Source organism: Dunckerocampus dactyliophorus, chromosome 12, assembly GCF_027744805.1.
Source record: "Dunckerocampus dactyliophorus isolate RoL2022-P2 chromosome 12, RoL_Ddac_1.1, whole genome shotgun sequence".
NCBI classification, from domain to species: domain Eukaryota; kingdom Metazoa; phylum Chordata; class Actinopteri; order Syngnathiformes; family Syngnathidae; genus Dunckerocampus; species Dunckerocampus dactyliophorus.
Genome location: NC_072830.1, coordinates 14,609,851 through 14,630,079, shown reverse-complemented (window position 1 = coordinate 14,630,079; position 20,229 = coordinate 14,609,851). Strand labels below are relative to the sequence as shown.

The window sequence follows — 20,229 nt, the reverse complement described above, 5'->3', positions numbered from 1 at the left end:
ACACTTTCTTCAATGTACTGTATTGTATACCTGATGCTGCCTCTGACGGAAAAATGTTAGCCAGTCTTATCAACCCAAACCACACAACTGTATTGTGTTGTATTGTTAAAGCTTCTTATGAATTTCATTTTTTAGTCTAATTTCTAACCTTTTAATAATGAAAGACTAAGGAAAATTCTATAGATCTTTGGCAGTAGAAGTAAAATAAAAACAGAAGGCGGCTCAGGTAGACGCACTTTATTCCTAAAACAGAAGCTGCACCATCAGTAGCGGCACACAATTATATGTACACATATACACACGCACGCACGCACACACACGATTACCTAAATCTGTTATATAAAATATATCATCTGACAATGTACCTTTTGAATTCCTCTTCAGAGCTCGTTGAGTTAAACTGTGCGAGAGCTGCTTGTGAGCCGGGCACTGACTTCATCTTTACAGCGTCGTGGCGATAAAAAGGTGTGTACCCTTTCTTTGAAAAAATAAGATTCTAAAAGCCTTCTACAGCGAGTTCACATGGGCACCTTCCTCTCCGTTGTCAGTGAGGAAGTGACACTTTTTTTTTTTTAAGCAGTTCCTTTACAGTACACACCCGCTAGGATTTGTAATATATAAAAGATATTAAGCATTAAAAATTCCACATTTAAAAACTTACAATAAATAATATATGCAGGCATTTCATTAGGATAAAATTTCATCGATTGCAATCTACAGTCATTAAAAACACCATTTATTCTCCTTTACGAAACCTCCCTTGAGCATCCAAAATGCTGAAATGGATTCTTTGCATCGGATTGAACACTTGCGGTGGCTCAGTGTCATTTGACAGATGCCGATAAGAGGAGGCGGCGGTGGCGGAGAAGGGGATGCTTCCTCCTCACTTGCCCTGATGGGAGGGTCCTGTCCTGGACCGGAACAGTCAGGCTCAGAGCATGTTCATGATAAAGTTGTAGATCTGAGTGAGCACCACAAAGTGAACGGGCAGACAGGAGCGTCGGTCCTGAGTGGCAGGATCGCATGTCAGCCAGGAGAGGGCATTGTACTGCTCCAGAACAAATCTGTTGCACAGGAAGAAGGGGAAGAGCAGCTTTCAGGCAAGAGTGGAAATGAAAGCATCATCTCTGCCGTTGTGAAGACTGACCTGAGCACGTCAGAGGTGTGGTTGGAGTCGAGGGGGTGGGAGTGTTTACTGTGCAAGAGCTCATCTGATTGGACAGAGGACACGTGCAGGTGCAGAGAAGCCTGATGGAGACCATGATTACGTCACTAGGGAGATCTTCCACTCATCACGTGAGAAGTCAAGTAAAGCTCCTAATGGATGCCTACCTTGAGGAAGAGAGGGCACTGGTTCTGAGCTTGAGGGCAAGCGGACCAGAACCAGTCGGGCAGCGGGCCTGCCTTGGCCGTGGACACAAAGTAGCCCAGAGCCATGGGCTGCTGCAGGATGTTCAGTGCCTCCTCGTGCGACTCCATGCGATCTGTGCTCTGACCCTGCAAGGATGCCAGCAGGCACATTTAAGTAGGTGTGCAATGGTTCGAGTACCTCGATTCCAAAAAAAAAAAAAAGAGGATTTTTTTTCTGCCTCAAACAATCGCTTACGTAGAGGACAAAGAAGGGAGCGTTGGGCGCGGGATGTTTTACATCAAAATAATTTACTTTAAAATATAACACCATGAACTATTGACAATTTTCACATTTGGAATTTAACTATGTGTATGCACGCATAAAAAAAATGTCCCTACAATGCATAACCTTCTGTACGCTACACTCCTCCACGCTCTCTCACGTCCTCTCTTCCTGTCATGTGTGATTCTTCCATTGAAATGATCATGCCGAGCTCTTATTAAATGCACTTCAGCCACCTTGTGGCTATTTTTATGGCTTAAAAGTGCTCTGAAATGTTAATGCATTAGTGCAGGGTTGCATCATCAACTCTTTTTGCCTTTCACGCAAACCCCCCCCCGCAAAAGACGTATAAATACATTGTTGGGATCGGGCATTCGGGATTATAAAAACGTCTTTGTTATTGAAAGAGTTAATTATGACTGTCGAATGTGTGGCAGTTTATTATGATGGTAACGTGACTACATAAGGGTTAATTCATCTGCAAAAACAGCACTGTGAGTTAAGAAAATGGAAAATAAAAACATTTTAGCTCACTAATTTCTGGCAGACAACACAGTGTAGTGTCTCACTCACTTAGCTGAGAGTAATGTGTTCCACTACAGCTGTCTTCATTTTACTTTGAACACTGCAAAAACTCAATATCTTCAAAAGAATATTTGTCTTATTTCTAGTCAGCCTGTCTAGGTTTAGGATTTATTAATGCACAGCCATCAACATAATGTAATATGTCATTTAGTCTTAGTAAAGTAATTATTTCTCTCCCTTTGCAGTAAATAGTTACTGTCTGGGATGGATAAATTCACTTGTCACTTTGTAGATGTCAGATGACATCAGTCAGCTGACATTAAGCCCCCGTTGTGATTTGCTCTTGGTGCTTCCACAGCAGAGCACGTGGTGAACAGACGTCTACAGCGACCATGCAACTTTCATCATCATCAACATGATGATGATTCCGATAAAGGATGAACTAACTAAGCGGTAAGATGCTTACATCTACAACAAAAAAGTTATCCAATCACTTGTAGAGGATAGTTATGTCGAAAAAAAGTCAATTCCTTGATGGCTGCAGTCTTCGCGTCCTGAACTCCCTGTAGAAATGTGTGTTTTCTACACGTTCGTTTGTGAAATATTACGTAATTGGAAAATGTGCCCATTGCTGAAAACTTAAAGTCAAATGTTACAAAGATCTATCTGCTCAACCAATGAGTAAGCAGCAGTGTTTCATTCAGCCTTGTGGCTCGGTACCTCATAGTATACGCCAGTACCTACTTTTGCCAATAGAGAGCATCAACAGCAAATGGAGAATAGGCACAGTGCAGCGAACTCTACACTACAAACCCAGTAAACTAATGTGTACATTCGTGTTAAATGGTACCATGCCTCCGGTACTGACCTTGCTTCCGTCGCCACCCGGGTGGTAGTGCGAGCCAGGGGAGTGAACAGGTGACGTGGTGGGTGAATTAGGCAGGATGTTGATGAGTTCAGGATCCACCATGTCGTTGTCAAATAGGTCAAATAGGTCATCAGAGCCATCTACAGGGAAGAAAAAGAAGAGGTCAGGGTTGGCTGCCAGCAGGAGTCATGCTACTCTCACGCTGCTTTTGCTCACCAGGGTTTATGGGGTTAAAGTTGATGTCAATGGGTTCCGTCGTGTTGGTGTTGACCTGCACCATGGCAGAGGTAGGAAACACCAGGATGTGTGTGCACGACGTGTCCTGAGGCGTGCTCAGCTGCGACGTCTGCATGTTGAGCGTGGTGCTGCGGCCAAACACAGAGCCCGTCGACACAGAATCTGCCGACACACACAAAATGTAATTAGGACGTTTTCCTGGCTTTAATCCCAGATTGGGGTTTACCTGGCATGACGACAAAGGAACCCTGGGGCTCCATGGCGACGAGACAGGCGCTAAGGATACTGGGAGTGTCAGCAGCAGAGATGCCGCACATTCTACACGTCTCCTTCAGACGCTTACTGAGGGACTGAAGGTTCCTCCTGCTCAGCAGTATACTCCAGTCTGAAACGCAACAGGCGGCATCATAGTGTGTGTTCATACCATCACGTTGTACTGTGTTTGTACCTCTCAGCTCGCCGTGGCCCATCCTCCCCAGTCGCCCTATTACTACCCTCCATGGCAGTGATGTCACCTGCACCAGGCCAAGACACCAATCCCAAAGCTTCTGCAGACCCAGTCGCCGGGCGGAGCCCATTTTCCTACGAGACCTGCACCCGAATGCCACATAGAGTTCAACACTTGCGATTAAAGTAAAAATATTGAGAAAAGTCTTATAATTAATGAGGAAAAAGTCTCAGTTTTATGTAAATCATGTAATATGAGGAAAAATAACATTATCGTAGGGTAGGAGAGGGTAGGGTAAGAGAATTTTGTAGTTGTAATATGAGAAACAAAACAGAAAAAGTTATGCTACAAGAATAAAGTCCAAATATTATGGGAATAAAGACATTATTACGAGACGAAAATTTACAAGAAGAAAGCTAAAATAGCTGAAAAAGGTGACAAAATGCAACAGCAGAAATGGCAAAAAAAACAGCTATAATTTCATGAGAATAAAGGTAAAAATATTAAGAAAGATGGCATATTCTAACGAGAGGAAAAAAAGTTTTACGAGAATAAACTCGTAATATGAGGAAAACTCATGTCATTTTAGTAGCTTTTGAGTTGGAATATAAAGACAAATATTAAAAGAAGAAAAATGTAATACTATGAGAAAACAAAAACTTGTTTTGTTGTTTTTTTTAATTTAGGTTGGGAAAGTTTAAAAAAAAAGGTTAGATTTTTTTTTTTTTTTTTAATGTGGGGGGGAGCAAAGTGAAGTTGATACTAATAGGCTTTTTCAGCTAAATCACAAAGCTGAGATACAGTTTTTTTTCTCTTGAAAAATATAACTTAGCATAGCTACAGTATATGTGTTGCTTTACACAATATCAAAGTGGCCCTTGCTTCCATTTTTTATTTTTTTTATTTTTACCTCACAAAGCACAAGAGCAGTGCGGCCATTACGTTTTTGCAAGCCTTTATCTGTTTGTGTTCAAAATAACTTGAGTTCTGAATGGATTTGGATGTAATTTTCAGGAATTGTCGAAAGTGGGATATGGAAGAACTGATTACATTTTGGTTGTGATCTGGATCACCGTCTGGATCCAGGAATTTTTTTAAGGATTCTTTAACATTGTGAGAGAGCACCATTTTCAGTTTATAACTCCACAAAAATTGTTTGGAGCAAAAATACAGGACAAGTTTCCAACAGTTCTATAAAATATCCAAGACTGATCCAAAAAATGTAGGATCATTATTTTGGTGTGAATGACAATATGGGGAGAACTATGGGGTTTGGTGGAGGTCTGTGCTCTCCGAGTGCTTCTCTAGTATGTGGCCCTTGCTGGAAAAAGTATGGACACCCCTGACTTAAATTGATTATTAATAGATTCATCAACTTCGCTCTTTTGCTGTCTCACCTGTTGGGTACGTCGATGCTGATAATGCAGCTCTCCAGCAACTCGCCGTGCTGGTCTGTGCAGGAAGCCAGCAGCCAGCGCTGGTCATGAGACAGACAGTAGCCCACAAACAGGATGTTGTACTTTTGGGACGCCTCCCCGAACGTCTCGCCCAGCTCGGTCTGCTTATCCTTCACCGGAGCCAGAATGAAAGGCGGCGTGTAGAGGCGCAGACACTCAGGCCTCTGCAAAATAAAAAGAAAAAAAAGGGTTAGTTTAAGTTGAAAATATAGATGCAAGCCTTTCACAGGACACTACCTCTGGGTTTTTGAGCGCCATATCTATGGCGAGGCCGGGCCCGAAGCCCGTCAAAGCCTTGAAGTTGGTGGAGTTGGGCAGGGGCCGCCGACACTGCGTGAAAACAGAGAAGGCGAGCGACTTGAGGTGCTGGCTGTAGAGGTGACGCTCGCCGCTGTGCACTGGCTGCAGGAGATACTGGCACGGAACGATCTGACAGGAAAACAGACACATTAAACAAATTTGTTCCCACCATTGTCAATATTTGCTTTACAACTGCGGTGGATTTTAGATTAAAGGGAAAGCTAAAAACTGGATGTGAATACTACCTCCTCTATAAGGTAATGGTAGGACCAAACAAGCTAACCCGCATCAATTGTGTTGTAATGCACTAAAACAGTTGGTGAGATACATGTTGTTACAAGTCAAGTTACAAGTAACAGTAACTGAAGAGAAAAGGTTTAATTATTACAAAGACAATTTAAAAAAAATATATTGTACCATATGTATGATATTATATTATCAATGATTTCTTCCAATATATCGATAAGCGCACAGTCGCTATCATCACTCCTAATAAAGGTGTTGTACTACATTCATCCATCTTGCTCCAGTGTTGACGGCATTAGCGCCAATTCCTTGGGCACGTTGATGCAACCTTGTGTATGTGTATCACTTTGCTCTGGAACTATCCTGCTAATGAGTCCCTTGTTCATTCTCATCTCCCCCTGCGCGGCTCAAAAGCTCTCCAGTGTCTTGGCGGGATCAGCGCATCAAACCGAATGAGTCCCCCCAAAAATCAAAGCGCACTTTCGTCACAGGTGAAAACTGGCAGGATTTTGTCGCACCTGCACGGAGACTGCATTTCTGATGCGTGCGGGGAGGAACTGGAGCATCTCCATGTAGCAGCGCAGGAGGCCCAGTGTGTAGGCGCTGGAGTGGACCTCGCGGTCGGCATCCATGTAGCTGAAGGGGTCAACAATGTACACCACGATGGCGGGCGGGTAGGATATGCCGTGGGACTCTCCATCTGTCGGCTTGCCTACTTTGTCTCTGTCCATTGTGCTGCGGGATCGTGGCAGACACTTAATGAGCAAGCTTATAAAAAGAATATTTACCGTGTGCAGTGACATGATGTAGCAAAATGGAAAACTATAATTAAATCCAAATCACACTTCAACAGTGATGACTCACCTCTCTGGTGCCTCACTTGAGCTTTGAGCAGCGGCACCATTTTCCGCACCGGGGATCTGCTGGTTCGATTGGGGACCGTTATGTGACGTACTGCCCTGCAACACAGCAGCCCCAAACTGGGGATAGGACCCCGGCTTGGATGACACCATCCCTCCCATGGCCTGGGAGCCTGACGAGGAAGACGGAGGAGCGTTGCTGATCTGAGGGGGCTGGGCAGTGCCAGTAGTGTTGGTGCTTGGTTGTCCGGAGGAGACACCGGATGAGGTGGAGTTCTGACAGGACGCCACTGGAGGGTTGCGCTGGGTGAGTAGTGAGCTGTCCAAAGGCTGTTCTGACAGGTAGGGAGCTTAGGTGGGAGACATGTGGACATTATTGAGTTTAAAAGTCCTCAACAAAGATTGTATAATTCAAGTATGCGTGAACTACCTAGATCATAGCGGCACACTTGAGCAAAGAGCTTGAGTTTATTAAAGGCCTCGTTGTTTGCGTCTCTGGCGGCCATCTTTAGAAACCAGTCACTGAGGGGCTGCTCGGTCATGCTCCGGCCTTCTGTGCTGCCCACCTTCAGGATGCCCTCAGGGTGAGATTTGCAGATGGGCCTGTGCTGCCCAAGCTGGCATGCCTGTCAAAGAGGAAATCAGAGTGAAGCATTTCTTCTGATATTTAACTTTTTTGTAGACATGTCTGCACTTGTCAAAAAGGGGGCAAATCACACACCTCATACATAGCACTCAAATCTTTGAAGAAAGTCTTGGCCCGGCACAGTAGGGTTTCGCTCTCTGGGCAGATGACGACAAAGCCAACATCCCTCTGGGAACCAAAGGGATCCAAGAGCAGCTTTTCCCAGTAGGGCAAGCCAAAAGGGGACAGTACCACAAAATCGTACTCATAGCCGACCAAAAATGTAGGGATGGGCAGTGGCTCCGGTGACTCATCTGTACCTGTGTGGAGAGGAAGACAGGACGTGAGGCTCTGGCAGCAAAGTAAATGCACCTAGAGAAAAAGAAAAAAGAATAAAAAAAAAAAAAAAAAAAAAAGATCAGACATACCATAAGACCCTCTCCCTGCCATTTTGTGGAACTGCTGCCAGGTGAGGGGTCCCTGCACCCCCCAGGAACGCAGACTTCTCTTCTTCTGAATGGCGTCCTGCAAGACAGGCTGGAGGGACAACAACACCCGCAGTACGTCCTGAGAGAACATCTTGTTCATGTCTGCTGCTGCAGGAGGATAAACAGGGAAAAAAATCTTACTGTATGAACTTACAACAGAATACAGCAATGATAAAATCGCTTACATTTGCATTTTGGCCACTGATGAAGACAGGTGCTTTTCACTAGTGTTTCATCCACTTTGCCTCCAGACATGTTGTCCATGAATTGCCTGCCATGCTCCAGTGCCATGTAGCAGTCATTATAACAGTCTCTCTCCTCCACCCTCAGGAAAGAGCTGGGGGCAGAGCTCATTTTGGGGTAGTCAACACCTGCCATGGGGGCAAACGGGTTGGTGCACTGGTCCTGCAGCAGTAGGATGAGCTCATCTGGAGGTTTCTCCTTCAAGCTGCCGGACTTGTGTTTAGCAGGCGCTCGCAGCTCTTCAAAACAGCGCTCTGTGTCCCGGCTGGCATCTGAGCCGCGGCCGACCACGTCAAGCTCGTCCTCCAAGAAGAGGCCAGCGGACTGGCCGAAGCGGCGATTGGCAACGGCGCTGAAGCCACAGGTGCAGGGATATTGGGCTTCGCCGTTATCCTTCAGGTACACGCCCACGTCCGCTCCTCTGATGTTCATGTTGCAGACACACACGCAGCAGCTGTCAAAGTTGCAGTCCTTGAAGAGGTTCATGACAGACTCCGAGAGGATAAGCGTGACGTAGAGGCTGTGAGCCTCCGGGATGGAGGGAACGGTGGCAGGCTCCACAGAGCTCAGTGGTCGGCAGGTAGAAGAAGTGGAGGCGGGGGAGTAGAGGTCAGAGTTATCGTACTTGAGCGAGCCCTGGGCACTGGATGGGCCACGGGGAGTCCGGGGTGTGCGCGGAGTGCGAGGCGTGGGCACAGAGAAACGGGGCGTGGCCGGGGAGGGGAGGATGCCTGTGCCGCTATTGCTGGGAGGGGCACTGCTCGACATGAAGGGAGTGTGGGTCTGAGGGGTGTGGGTCTGGATGTCCTCTGGTTCCACACTTGGGATGTTACTTTGACAAAAAGGAAAACAATGCGGTTAGATCAGGGCTGTCCAAACTTTTTCCATTAAGGGACACAGCGAAAACTGATGCAAACAGATGCAAGGGCCACTTTGATATTTTGTAAAGCAACACATGTAGATATTAGGGTGTCACAAGATTTTAAAATGTGACAAGACTTCTCATTCAGGAAAAAAAAAAGTCTCATGGGCACTGGCATGATAATAAATTAATCCCACAATAAATGAAAATGAACTTGGTAATTCTGCCAGCCTTAATATATTGCCATGTGCATGCATGTCTGCTTTCCTTGTCTCTTGCCTCCAACCAGGCAGGAAGAGGATTCATACTGTGCATTGGTTTCATACAGTCTCTTCGTCTCAGTGGGTAGAGGCGGGGCCGGTGGCATACACACAGGGTGCAGAAGAGTGTAACATAATAGAAAAGTACTTTTCTTAAAAGTCATGTTAAAATCTCATCTCGTACACCCAATCTCATCTATTGTCTCATCTCGTGAACCTCGTGACACCGCTACTAGATATGCTAAGAAGTTGTACATATATTTCAAGAAAAAAATTGCATCTCAGCTTTGTGATATACAGCAGATGAAGAAACCTATGAGTATCAACTTTGCCATTTGCTCTTTTCCCCCTCCATTTTTACTGTTTTTCAAATTTTCTTGCTTCTCAAATCTTTGTACATTTTCTTTTCATAATATTATGACTTTAATATTAATATAAGATTTCCCCCCCCCTAATTTTTGAAAAATTACAATTTTGTTTTGTTTGTCTGTCATCATATAGCATCATTTTTTTCTTTAACATTTCCACTCTACGCTACTAAAATTAAATTTTTCCTCATATACTGTATTACAAGTTTATTCTCGGAAAAGAGACTTATTTCTCTTAAAATTTTCACTTTTTGTAAAATTATAGCTGTCCCCCCCCCAAAACTATTTCAAAATTTCTTGTCAATTTTCTTCTTGTAAATCCTAACTTTATTCCCATAATATTTTGACTTTGTTCTGCAACCAATGTTTCCAAAAATTACCAACTTTATAAAGTTAATAACAACTTGTTACCCAAAAACCTAATAAAGTATTTCTCAATCAGAGAGGAGAAATATGATCTTAGAGGAAAATTAAACCTAAAACATTTGTATGCGAGAACTACGCTGAAAACCCACAGCATTTCCGTGTGTGGAATTAAATTATGGAACGGATTGAGTAAAGAACTCAAACAATGTACAGAGATGAGCAAATTCAAAAAACAATACAAGCAGTTGATGTTTGCTAAATACAAGGCAGAAGAGTCCTGATTGTTCTGTCAGGTTTGTTATTTTATTTATTTTTTATTTTATTTTATTTTTTAATTTATTTTTTTTTTATTTTTTTAAATAATTTTCTTTGTTGTGTTTAAAAAAAAAAAAAAAAGCTTTGTTCTTTTTTTATTTATTTATTTAGTATTGTCATCATCATTATTATTATTATTATTAATGTATGTGTATGTATATACAGTATATATATATATATATATAATTTTTTTTCTTCTTTCTTTTTTTTGGGGGGAGGGCTATCTTACTGTTATCTATAATGCGTTATCCTGACTATCACTGAAAACATGACATGGAATGCAGGAAGTGAATAATATGTACTGTACAAGATGTAGATTGGAAGGGGGGTAGGATTAAATAAGCTTTGCTTCTTCCTACTCCTTTTGGACATGTGGAACTGTCAAAGAATGATTCATGAGATGTATTCCATTGTAACCTTCATGTTCAAATAAACTAAACCAAACCAAACTTTATGCATTGCTTTGTTTTTCCGAATATTGTCTCTTTAATATTTCAACTATATGCTACTAAAATTACATTATTTTCCCTCATAGTATTGCATAGATTAAACTTTCTCTTATATTTAATATTTTTACTTTATTCTTGCAAAATGATTGCTCATTTTTTCCATTTCTGCTGTTGTGTTTTTTTAGTTTTCTTGCTAAATTATAGTTTTAGAATGTGCCGCAGGCCAATATATAAAAAAAAAAAACCCAGGGGCCGCATTTTGGATACCCCTGGGTTAGATTTGCACAACAGCTGAAAATCTTGGAAAAACAACCAATCTGTTCCTTGTTCAGAAACGTGTGTTTTTTGTTTTTTTTAACATTCATGCGGATACAACTGCAGAAAGACAGCTCGATAGGCATACTCGCATATCACTAAATATTTGGTTAAATGCTTCTCCTAAAGTCAGGATATTTCACTGTTAAATAAGTGTTACCATGCTGTACTTCTCACCTGTCTTTGTTCACCACTGGCGGCATCAGATCCATTTTGCCAATGGCCCAGCTGCGCATGTACACACACTTGTGCTCTGGCAGTTTGATAGGCAACAAACACTGGCTGGGCAACGTCTTCAGAGGGGCGTACATGGAACAGCCAATGAATGGCTGACTCGTCTCTGGCTTGTACACAAAAGAAAAGTCCTAGAAGAAATGACATTGTTCAGCAATTAAAAAGGGATAAGGATAAGGATAAGGATACATCAATGTCTAGTTGTTCAGTTTGGCAGGTGTGTCATGTACCTTTACTTCAGATGGCTTTGGGCTGCAAAAACCCTCCTCCACCTCCATCTTGAAGTGGTTGTTTAGCTGGCTGCCATCCAATAGGGTGAGGCCCGTCCCCGCTTCCAGGCTGTCCTTGCTGCCAGAGTTCATGGGCGAGTATCCTTGCTGCTCCAGAGAGGGCGGGGTGGGAAACATCTTGTGCAGGTCTGCCGTACCTGGAGAAGGAAGGGAGAGAGAGTGTTCCTCTTGAGAAAACACATTCACAACTCCAAACAATCTAATGACGCTTAGTGTTCTTACTTATACAAGACAAGGGGTCCAAAGAGGTCAGTTTAGTTTCTTTAGAGACAAATTTGTCGTCCACACCCACTCCTGCTCTTTTGGTTCCGGGCTGTACATGTGGGAAAGACAATGTATTCAAAAAACACCTTTAAAATAAACATTTGTTCATTCATGATTAGCCGGTTCTCATTTGACACAAAATGTGCACGTACCGCCAACTCATCTTCATCCGAATTGAAGATTTTATCCAAGTCACTGTAGGAGACGGCCAAGTCGTTCTCATGGATGAGGCTGGTCGATGCTGTTGGCTTGCTTCCTGATGGACCTTGACCTTCTGCACCACATCCAGACAAAGCACAGTGACAGAGTTTTGTTAATACAAAAATGAAACCCACATTATTGAAATGTTAAAGACTCACCATCAGCTGAATTCCCTGAGCCATCATCCAACTGTTTGTAGGAGGAATAAAGCAGAATTAAATTAGAAACAGTGGCTTCTTCTGCCTGCCAGTCAAACACACAGCAATTCACACACCTTATCCAGATTTTTTCGAACCCTACAGCTGTGGTAAATTACTTATTTAGACGTTACACTTTATCTTAGGGCTGGGCGATATGGACCAAAACTCATATCCCGATATATTTATGTTATGTTGCAATATCGACATATGATACATATACTGATATTTTTTCCGCAAAGTGAGCTTAGACAAAGTCAAAGTCTGAAGTTGTGTGAAGTTATTTCATTAAAATAAAAAAATAGACACTAATATAAAATAGCCCATTCTTTGTGAAATAAATACACAAAAATTAAAATATAATCAATCTTCTTTATAACAAACCTTTAACTATGCTCAAATCCTCAGCTAATAGCAAAAGCACACAAGAACAACATATGAAATAAAGTGTCCTGTTTAAGAGGAACTTTTTAAATGTCAGCAGTAACTCAAAAATACTCTACTTTGAACAGTATTTTTTCAGAAAGCAGAACTTCATAGGAGACAAAAACATGACTCAAAGCACCTTAATTACGCTTCGAACTACAAATAAACTTCATTCTGAGTTTGTTGGCCACCCCTTCATCAAAATAAAATATGAGTATTTTATCTTGGCTAGCGCTTCTCAAAGTCTAGACAGTGTAATAATTACATCCAGAGTCGCCTCCAGCTTCCATTTTTTTATCTTGTAGTTAGGACTTGTTTATTTAACACACATCGTTCTTCCATCACACGTTCTGACACAGGTAAGTGACCGAGTCCAAATGAGTGTAACGAGTAGTCAATTAATGATGATTAACAAACATTTTAGTTCAAGATCCAGCTCTGTAAAACAGGAAGAGGTCCACTCCAGTGACATTGTGCCTCAAGGATTCATGGATCTCCACTGCAACGTGCAGCGGGAGCTTTACTTTCACTTTTATGTTCCCAAATACCAGAAACTCTCCGACGACGTCAGAAAAAGTAGCTAGATTTGTCGCTAGTTACTTTTGAGAAAATATGTCGCCAAGAGGGTTTGGAATGTCGCCGGATCCAACAGGGAGCGTGGAGGGGGCCGAGGCAGCAGCCTTGCTCAGGAGCACTGACACACACAGCACAGACGAGTGAGACAGACCTCCGTGTCAAGATGCAATAGAACAACGCAAAGGCAGTCTATATCGATATGAACGATATTGTGCTTCAAAGAAATACAGATATTTGAAAAATATCGATATATCTCCCAGCCCTACTTTATCTCATAAAAACGTGCAAGCAAGCCAATGATCAAAATTATAACGCACAAGTATACCCATATGTATTACAATTTCAAAGCATCCTTTTATGAGATTTATAGAAACTCCAAGTGGACTGGTTCGGTCACCCACTTTATGTTTCTTGCTCCCATCCCTCTCAGATCCTGGCTTGTCCCTCTTCTCTGTAAAACGGAACTCTTCGTCCCCCTCGTTGAAGGCATAAGGGTCTTGCTCGTCGCTGTGTTCGCCATCTGCAACGGTGCAGGACAGGTAGGTGTTCCGCCGCTGTGCGTAGGTCTTCACCAGATCCTGGGACACTTTCAGAGGCTGCATCGAGTCCCACATCAACCTGAGGAGTGAGAAGAGATCACAAATACAGTATGAGCTATACAACAGAACACTTAAAAATACTGCAGATGAATATGAGCCTGAAATTACTTACTCGGTAACAGACACAACACTCTCTGCTCCTCCTGCACCCCCAGAGTCCTCTCGCACTTTATCTACAGGTAGCTGAGGTGTATAAAAGTTGGACGCCTTCTTTCTTGGAAGGTTGAAATACTTCCAGGGGTTGTGGCCGGAGTCTTCATTAGGGTTAATGGCTGAGCCAATAAAGACCGAGGGCTCCATTGTTTCGTTAAAGGGCGGGGGAAAGGGCAGAGGCATGGGCATGTTTTGCGGCGGTGGTTCCTCAGACGAGCTCTTCTGAGGCAGCAGGCAAGGCTCCACTGAAGGCGGGTAGAAGGGTTGGTGAATGGGCGTGGAGGAGTTCTTCATGCCAACTGGAGTCAGTTCGCCTTCGATGTGGTCGCACGGATGCGGGCTGAGAGGCGGTGGTGGCGGAGATCCCACGAGGTCTGTGGGAGGGCCGTGAGTGTGCAGCGTGGGCGCTTTGGAGGGTGCCGTCGTGTCCACGTGGTGCAGGCTGGGGTAAGAGCCCTCCTCCTGTGCCCGCAGACAAAGCCTCTGGGTCTGAGGCTCCAAGGGCTGCTCGTCGCTCACCGAGTTGCGATGGTGAAAAGGCGTCTGCGGCCTCTTCTGCTGCTTCTCTCCTTTCTCCAGCTTCTCAGCCAGCTTGTGCTTTGGGGCTGCCGGGGTGGGCTGGCCTGATGAAGGCGGATGTCCTGAGGTGTTGCCGGGTCGCTGTTTCTGATTCTTATGTCTGAGGGGAAAAACAACACACTTACATAGACACTTACATAAAAGTCAATTGTTTTTCCCATATAGTGGCCACAGATGTTCATCTACAGTATTGAACTGCAGAGAGTCCCAGACATCTATTTTATTCTATTTGACCTTAATGGGGAGAAACACATTTTTAAATTAAGCAATAGCATATTTTTTCACAAACATACAATACTTTCCAAATTTTCTCTTTCTCTCTTGGAACTTCAGCTTTACAGATGCCATGACTGCTCTGCTTGCGGTATGTGTTGATTGTTTCAAAAACACTGAATTAGTGTGTGTGTGGAAACGAGTAAAACCGAGCTTTCTGGTTTGTGTCATAACAAATGTGCAACATTATTAGGGGTGTCCTGATCCGATATTGGTATCGGGCCGATAGCAGCAAAAAACAAGCATGGGGGATCATATCGGCCTGCTTCTAAAATCTGATATTGGAACTCCGATACAAGGTGTCGATTCCAGACTGTGCCCTTGTGACCACAACAGCGTGTGCTAACATGTTACGCACGGAGTAGGAGTGATGTCGGCAGTGTGTATTGTTAGCCGAGTGCAAAACTTGTCATGCATAAGTCTCCCATGGTGGCACAGAACAGGGAAACTTTAATACGACCAAATTGATCGCGCATTTGAAGCAGCGTTACATGGGAAACTCCCACGGGACGACAAGAAATCATTTAGCTATAACGGAAAAGATGACCAGCCCTTGTCGGTGGTGAGTAAAGTCGGGTTTAAATGCTTCATTGAGCACCTCGCTATATTATGCCCAACCACCACTACATTGTGAATAAAACTATACCCCATATGCATAAAGAAGTAAATGGGTCAGTTTTTCCTCAGATCTAATGTAACCGATTATCGTTCTGAATAATATTACTTGATTGAGCCTCTCTTACCATTCCACACTGCAAAGTAATACAAGTATATGATTCATGCTGATATCTGATTGATAGAGGTATCAGATCGGAAGTGAAAAGGGTGTATCGGGACACCTCTAGACATGATGTGTTTTGAAATGTACCAGAACAAAGTTAAAATAGTTTAAAAGGAAAAAAAAACAGCAGAAATGGAAAAAACAGCTTTCATTTTACAAGAATAAAGTCAATAAAATATTCAGAGAAAAAAGTCATTCTAATGAGTGAGAGTGAGACTGACAAAGGAATTATGAAGCTGTTCAATTGTGATGCTTGTCAAGACGACTTGAGGTTTTAATTCCCAGGAAAAGGACGGAGATGAATGACTTTTCTGGTAGGCTACTGTTTAACTAGCCATGTTACACTCACTGTTAAGCACTATTTAACTAACCATGTTACAACGCACTGTTCGGCATTTATTTACCGGTAATCAAAAGTAAAAATATCTTCATGTGTAACTTCTTTCTGTGTACTAAATATCCCATGTTACGACGTGGACACCTGCGGCTTATAGACAGATGCGGCCTATATATGTACAAATCTTTTTTTTTCCCCCTCTTTAAATTTAATAGGTGTGGCATACATATTGGTGCCCTCTATAATCCGGAAATTACAGTATTACGAAGCAGAGTGACGATGCTATCTGCTGTAACGACAAGCTACACAGACGGTAATGTGTTTGCGAGCAAGGGTGAACAGGTTGCGCCAAATCTATCCACGCCCATTAAAAAAAAAAAAAAAAAAAAAAGATAGCTCCAAATTTATCTGCGGCAGTTCAAACTCATCTACAAATGAATGTATGGGAAACACTGAAAATACTGTAATTACGATATCTGAACATACCTTGAGCAATTGCAATGTGGCCTGTGGACAGGCTCCACAAAATCCCAGAGCCCTGATTTCTCTGACTCCTCCTCACGGGTCCCATTGGTCAAGGTTGTAAACTTCCTCCTATGGTGAAGAGAACATGTGATATTCAACAAGCACTTTTCCTTTCAGATGCAGAGGAAATGCTTTCACATACTTGTTCCCTGTGCGGTTGATGTTATACTCCTGCCAAACGGACTCCACCATCTGGCTAGCAAGCCTGCGAGGGATTTTCCCCCCATGAAGAGTGTTATTAGAGCTGTAGCCATCGGACGCAGTGGAGAGTTTATGCCACCTCTGTGCTGGCTGATAATCTACGACAGGAGGCAAGACAAAAGTGTGGTGTTCAATATCAACAAACATTGTGATGTTCCATTCACATTTGAAGTAAATAAAACAGTCCGTACCAGTCTGAGCTTCCTCCGGTGACGTTGGTGGAGTCAGCGTGACAGAAGACATGGCGGGATCTCTGTGAGCGGCCTGGCCCAGCTGAGCACCACACATGCTTCCTGAGGTGTTGGACGAGCCCTGAGGGACCACTGCGGGTAGGTCCGACAGGGGGAGGAGTACCAGGCAGGAAGGGTAAACCATTCTCACTTCCGCTGGAAGAGGAACACGCACGCACACACAGTCAAACATATGCGAGGAAATTGATCCTGTAACCGTACAAACTGCTTGAAATTTGTGATGCCTCACCGACGAGGACCTCAACAGCTGCCAGGGAGTCGTCCTCCCAGTCGCCGTCCTCCGTCTTGTCCTCCTGGAACTCCTTGGGATTGGGGCTGATGGGATAAAACTGCCTCCATTCTTCAATGAGCTTCTGAGTTGGATGGTCTGACATCTTAAAGCCCTGGCCTGTGAGGGTCCCATTCAAACCGTAGGGGCTCAAGATGACTGAAGAAGAAGCATCAGAAGAAGAATAGTTTGCCATTGTAGGTTACACAAACTAGGAACTTTAGCAGCGTGGTGGTGCAACAAAAGAAAAAAGAAAACTATAAGGGCATGAAAAATAAAAATAAATTAAATGATATAACACAATATAAGATAAATATACTACTGGTGGGCAAACGGGTGACAATGTTAACATAAAAAGATGATCATTAAGAAAACTGTGAAAACATGAGTGTGATTCAAGCAAGCAGAGGTCTTTTCTACCTTGCAAGGGGCTGGACGTCTGCTGGGCGAGGCTCAGGTGCTCCTCACTGAGGCGCTGCAGTGGCTGGTGTTGCGCAATCTCCACGCTTGTGCACACATTGCTGTCGCCGTGCACGAAGAATGTGAATGCGCAGGACAAGTGCTCGCTGCAAGAGAGTGAGTGACACATTTAATATTGCAGCATTAGTCTTAAAATGGGAGAACGACACACTGGAACAAGGCCTCAATCTCCTGCAGGCTAGGCTTAGTTTAAGTACTTTGGCCGAGTTGATGAACATGAACAATGATGCAGGATCATATTCACAATACCTCCCATTGAACAACCTGACAACTGACACTTCAGATACTTTCCAACAACACACACACACACTCAAACCATGGCTCAAATTAAAACGTAAAGAAAACAAAAACAAAAAAGGTCGACTTGATCCTGATTTTCCATTGCTAGAAGTGGCAAAGTGCACTGAAATAGTACTTGTTGACATAGTTGCTGTAAAACCACAATGCACACTCAGCATTCTCCAAAGGCTAACCCTGTTTACTGGCCAGTGAGGGCGAGTGACAACAGGAGGACTCATCTGTATTAGGAGGAACTACAGCCACTAACATTTACTCTTTGGAGCAACAAGGGCATTACTTTTCAAACCAACCTGCATAGAAATCACTTATGTTGCTAATGCTGCAAACATTATATAAAATGGGCGGAAAAAAATTAATTCCATTTCCTTCTTCCGTCACAATTTTTTTTAAGCCTTTCAAGCCTCATTCATCTGCATTTGTTGCCGAGTTTAGAGCAGTGTTGGCCAAAGTGCGGCCCACAGCACATTCTAAAAATATAATGTACAACAGAAAAAAAATACAGCAGCAAAAATGGAAAAATCCACAGTAATTTTAAAAGAATCCAGTGAAAATAAGACAAAAAAGGTGTAATCTAATGAGGAAAAAGCAATAATTTAACACAAGTAATGTAATACTATAAAGAAAAAATGTCATTTTAGTAGCGTAAAGTAAAAAAAAAAAAAACACATTTTAAATTATTATGAGAAACAAAACAATGGATGGATTTTTGGAAAATGAGGCTGCGAAAAAAGTTATGTTACAAGAATGAACTGAAAATATGGGAATAAAGTCATAAGTAGGAAAATAACATTTACAAGAAGAAAGTTTAAATAGTTGGAAAATTACAAATGAACAACAGAAATGGTAAACACAGCTGTAATTTTACAAGAATAAAGTCAAAATACTGACAAAAAAGTCGTATTCTAACTAGGGCTGTCAAAAATAGTGTGTAATTAACTATATTAGTTAATTTAAATTTTTTTGCGTAATTAACGCATCATGGCACGCCACGGCTCTCTGTTATGACGACAGATGGCATCACCGTGTAGCTCCCCACAGAGTCACATTGTGTCTGACGCGCTTTTATAACTTTATTCTGATCCGAGTGAGTATGAATGGTTGTTTGTCTACTGTATATGTGCCCTGCGATTGGCTGGCGACCAGTCCAGGGCGTACCCCGCCTGTCGCCCGAAGTCAGCTGGGATAGGCTCCAGCATGCCCCCGCAATCCTAATGAGGAGAAGCGGTATAGAAAATGGATGAACACACCAACAGCTGTGCAATTCCAACACCATATACAGTTTGTTTCCGCAACTCTAAACAAACACATCTCAAGTCCATTCATCGTTGCAACGACCCTTCCTCATTGTCACTAGACAGACGGCGAGATGCATTTATGTACATTCCGAACATCACAACGTCTTTATTATTATGCGTGTATGCACAAAAAATCAATAAGTGGATATTCTTATCACTCACTTTGTAGCTCTTAATGCGAAAGTACAATTTGCTGCATTTAAGTATGCTCGGAAATCCCAGAAAATTCACTCAAAACATGTGAATTCAACTTAAATGACGCGGTGTCTTTGAACGCAACTCTTCATTGCTCATAAAAACACAGTTAAAGTCTGATTCAAATAATCTGCTATTAAAGAAACCGGTGTTCGGTAAATACATTTTCAAAATTGTGTGCTCTCTCTTAACTGGATTTAAATTTGAAGTTAATTTAGCGCGGTTAATACATAAATATATATATAATCCTGCCCTGTCATTTATCTTTCTTTCAGTAAAATGGGCATATTTCAAATATGGTAATGGAAATGGTTTAATTTATTTTGAACGTGCATATAAGTTACATTGGAATACATCACATTGTACAATCGCAGTTGTTTCCAAAAAGGAGTAGGAAGAAGCAAAGCTTATTTATGTTGATATTGGCTAAGCTGACATCCATCATGGACAACACCTCTCACCCGCTACATGACACGTGGGTTCCCTTAGCAGCTCCTTCAGCAGCAGACTGTTACACCCACGGTGTAAGAAGGAGAGGTTCCGCAGGTCCTTCATACCGACCGCTGTCAGGCTCTACAACACCTGCACCACCTGAACCATGTGTCACTATGTGTTCTTTATTTGCGTATCTTGCTTGCTGCTGTAGCAAGTGAATTTCCCTGCTGTGGGATTAATAAAGTACTATACAATACAATAGAATTAATCCTAACCTCCACCCGTTTCACATAAATCGCAATACATTTTTTCACTTTCTGCATTCTGAAGTCAGAAATGCACTCTTTGCTAGTTTTAAATACAAAGGAAAATTATAAGGTAATACGATAAGGCAATATGAGGTAATGTAACGTGTGAAATGGTGATTAATTCATTTGAAAACTGTGATTTATCTGATTTATATTTTTAATCATTTGACAGCCCCAACTCTATAACGAGGGAAAA

At 42.6% G+C, this 20,229-nt stretch overlaps 1 protein-coding gene across 1 annotated transcript in view; it reads right to left on the bottom strand.

Moving 5' to 3' along the window:
• Positions 1-222: 222 nt before the first annotated feature.
• The window catches only part of LOC129191051 (mediator of RNA polymerase II transcription subunit 13-like), a 28,131-nt gene continuing 8,124 nt past the window's right edge, over positions 223-20,229 (bottom strand). Inside the window, exons 4-30 of the mRNA XM_054794011.1 lie at positions 17,441-17,586; positions 16,982-17,179; positions 16,693-16,887; positions 16,443-16,599; positions 16,262-16,369; positions 13,765-14,484; positions 13,455-13,671; positions 12,013-12,043; positions 11,806-11,927; positions 11,612-11,702; positions 11,330-11,526; positions 11,043-11,230; positions 7,873-8,762; positions 7,628-7,795; positions 7,296-7,519; positions 7,005-7,200; positions 6,579-6,924; positions 6,233-6,449; positions 5,406-5,597; positions 5,109-5,332; positions 3,712-3,854; positions 3,490-3,648; positions 3,243-3,425; positions 3,027-3,166; positions 1,333-1,497; positions 1,148-1,248; positions 223-1,064 (exon numbers count right to left, since the gene is read on the bottom strand). Coding sequence (XP_054649986.1) covers positions 932-1,064; positions 1,148-1,248; positions 1,333-1,497; positions 3,027-3,166; positions 3,243-3,425; positions 3,490-3,648; positions 3,712-3,854; positions 5,109-5,332; positions 5,406-5,597; positions 6,233-6,449; positions 6,579-6,924; positions 7,005-7,200; positions 7,296-7,519; positions 7,628-7,795; positions 7,873-8,762; positions 11,043-11,230; positions 11,330-11,526; positions 11,612-11,702; positions 11,806-11,927; positions 12,013-12,043; positions 13,455-13,671; positions 13,765-14,484; positions 16,262-16,369; positions 16,443-16,599; positions 16,693-16,887; positions 16,982-17,179; positions 17,441-17,586 — 5,851 coding nt within the window. The 3' untranslated portion in view covers positions 223-931. The remainder of the gene's footprint in view (positions 1,065-1,147; positions 1,249-1,332; positions 1,498-3,026; positions 3,167-3,242; positions 3,426-3,489; positions 3,649-3,711; positions 3,855-5,108; positions 5,333-5,405; positions 5,598-6,232; positions 6,450-6,578; positions 6,925-7,004; positions 7,201-7,295; positions 7,520-7,627; positions 7,796-7,872; positions 8,763-11,042; positions 11,231-11,329; positions 11,527-11,611; positions 11,703-11,805; positions 11,928-12,012; positions 12,044-13,454; positions 13,672-13,764; positions 14,485-16,261; positions 16,370-16,442; positions 16,600-16,692; positions 16,888-16,981; positions 17,180-17,440; positions 17,587-20,229) is intronic.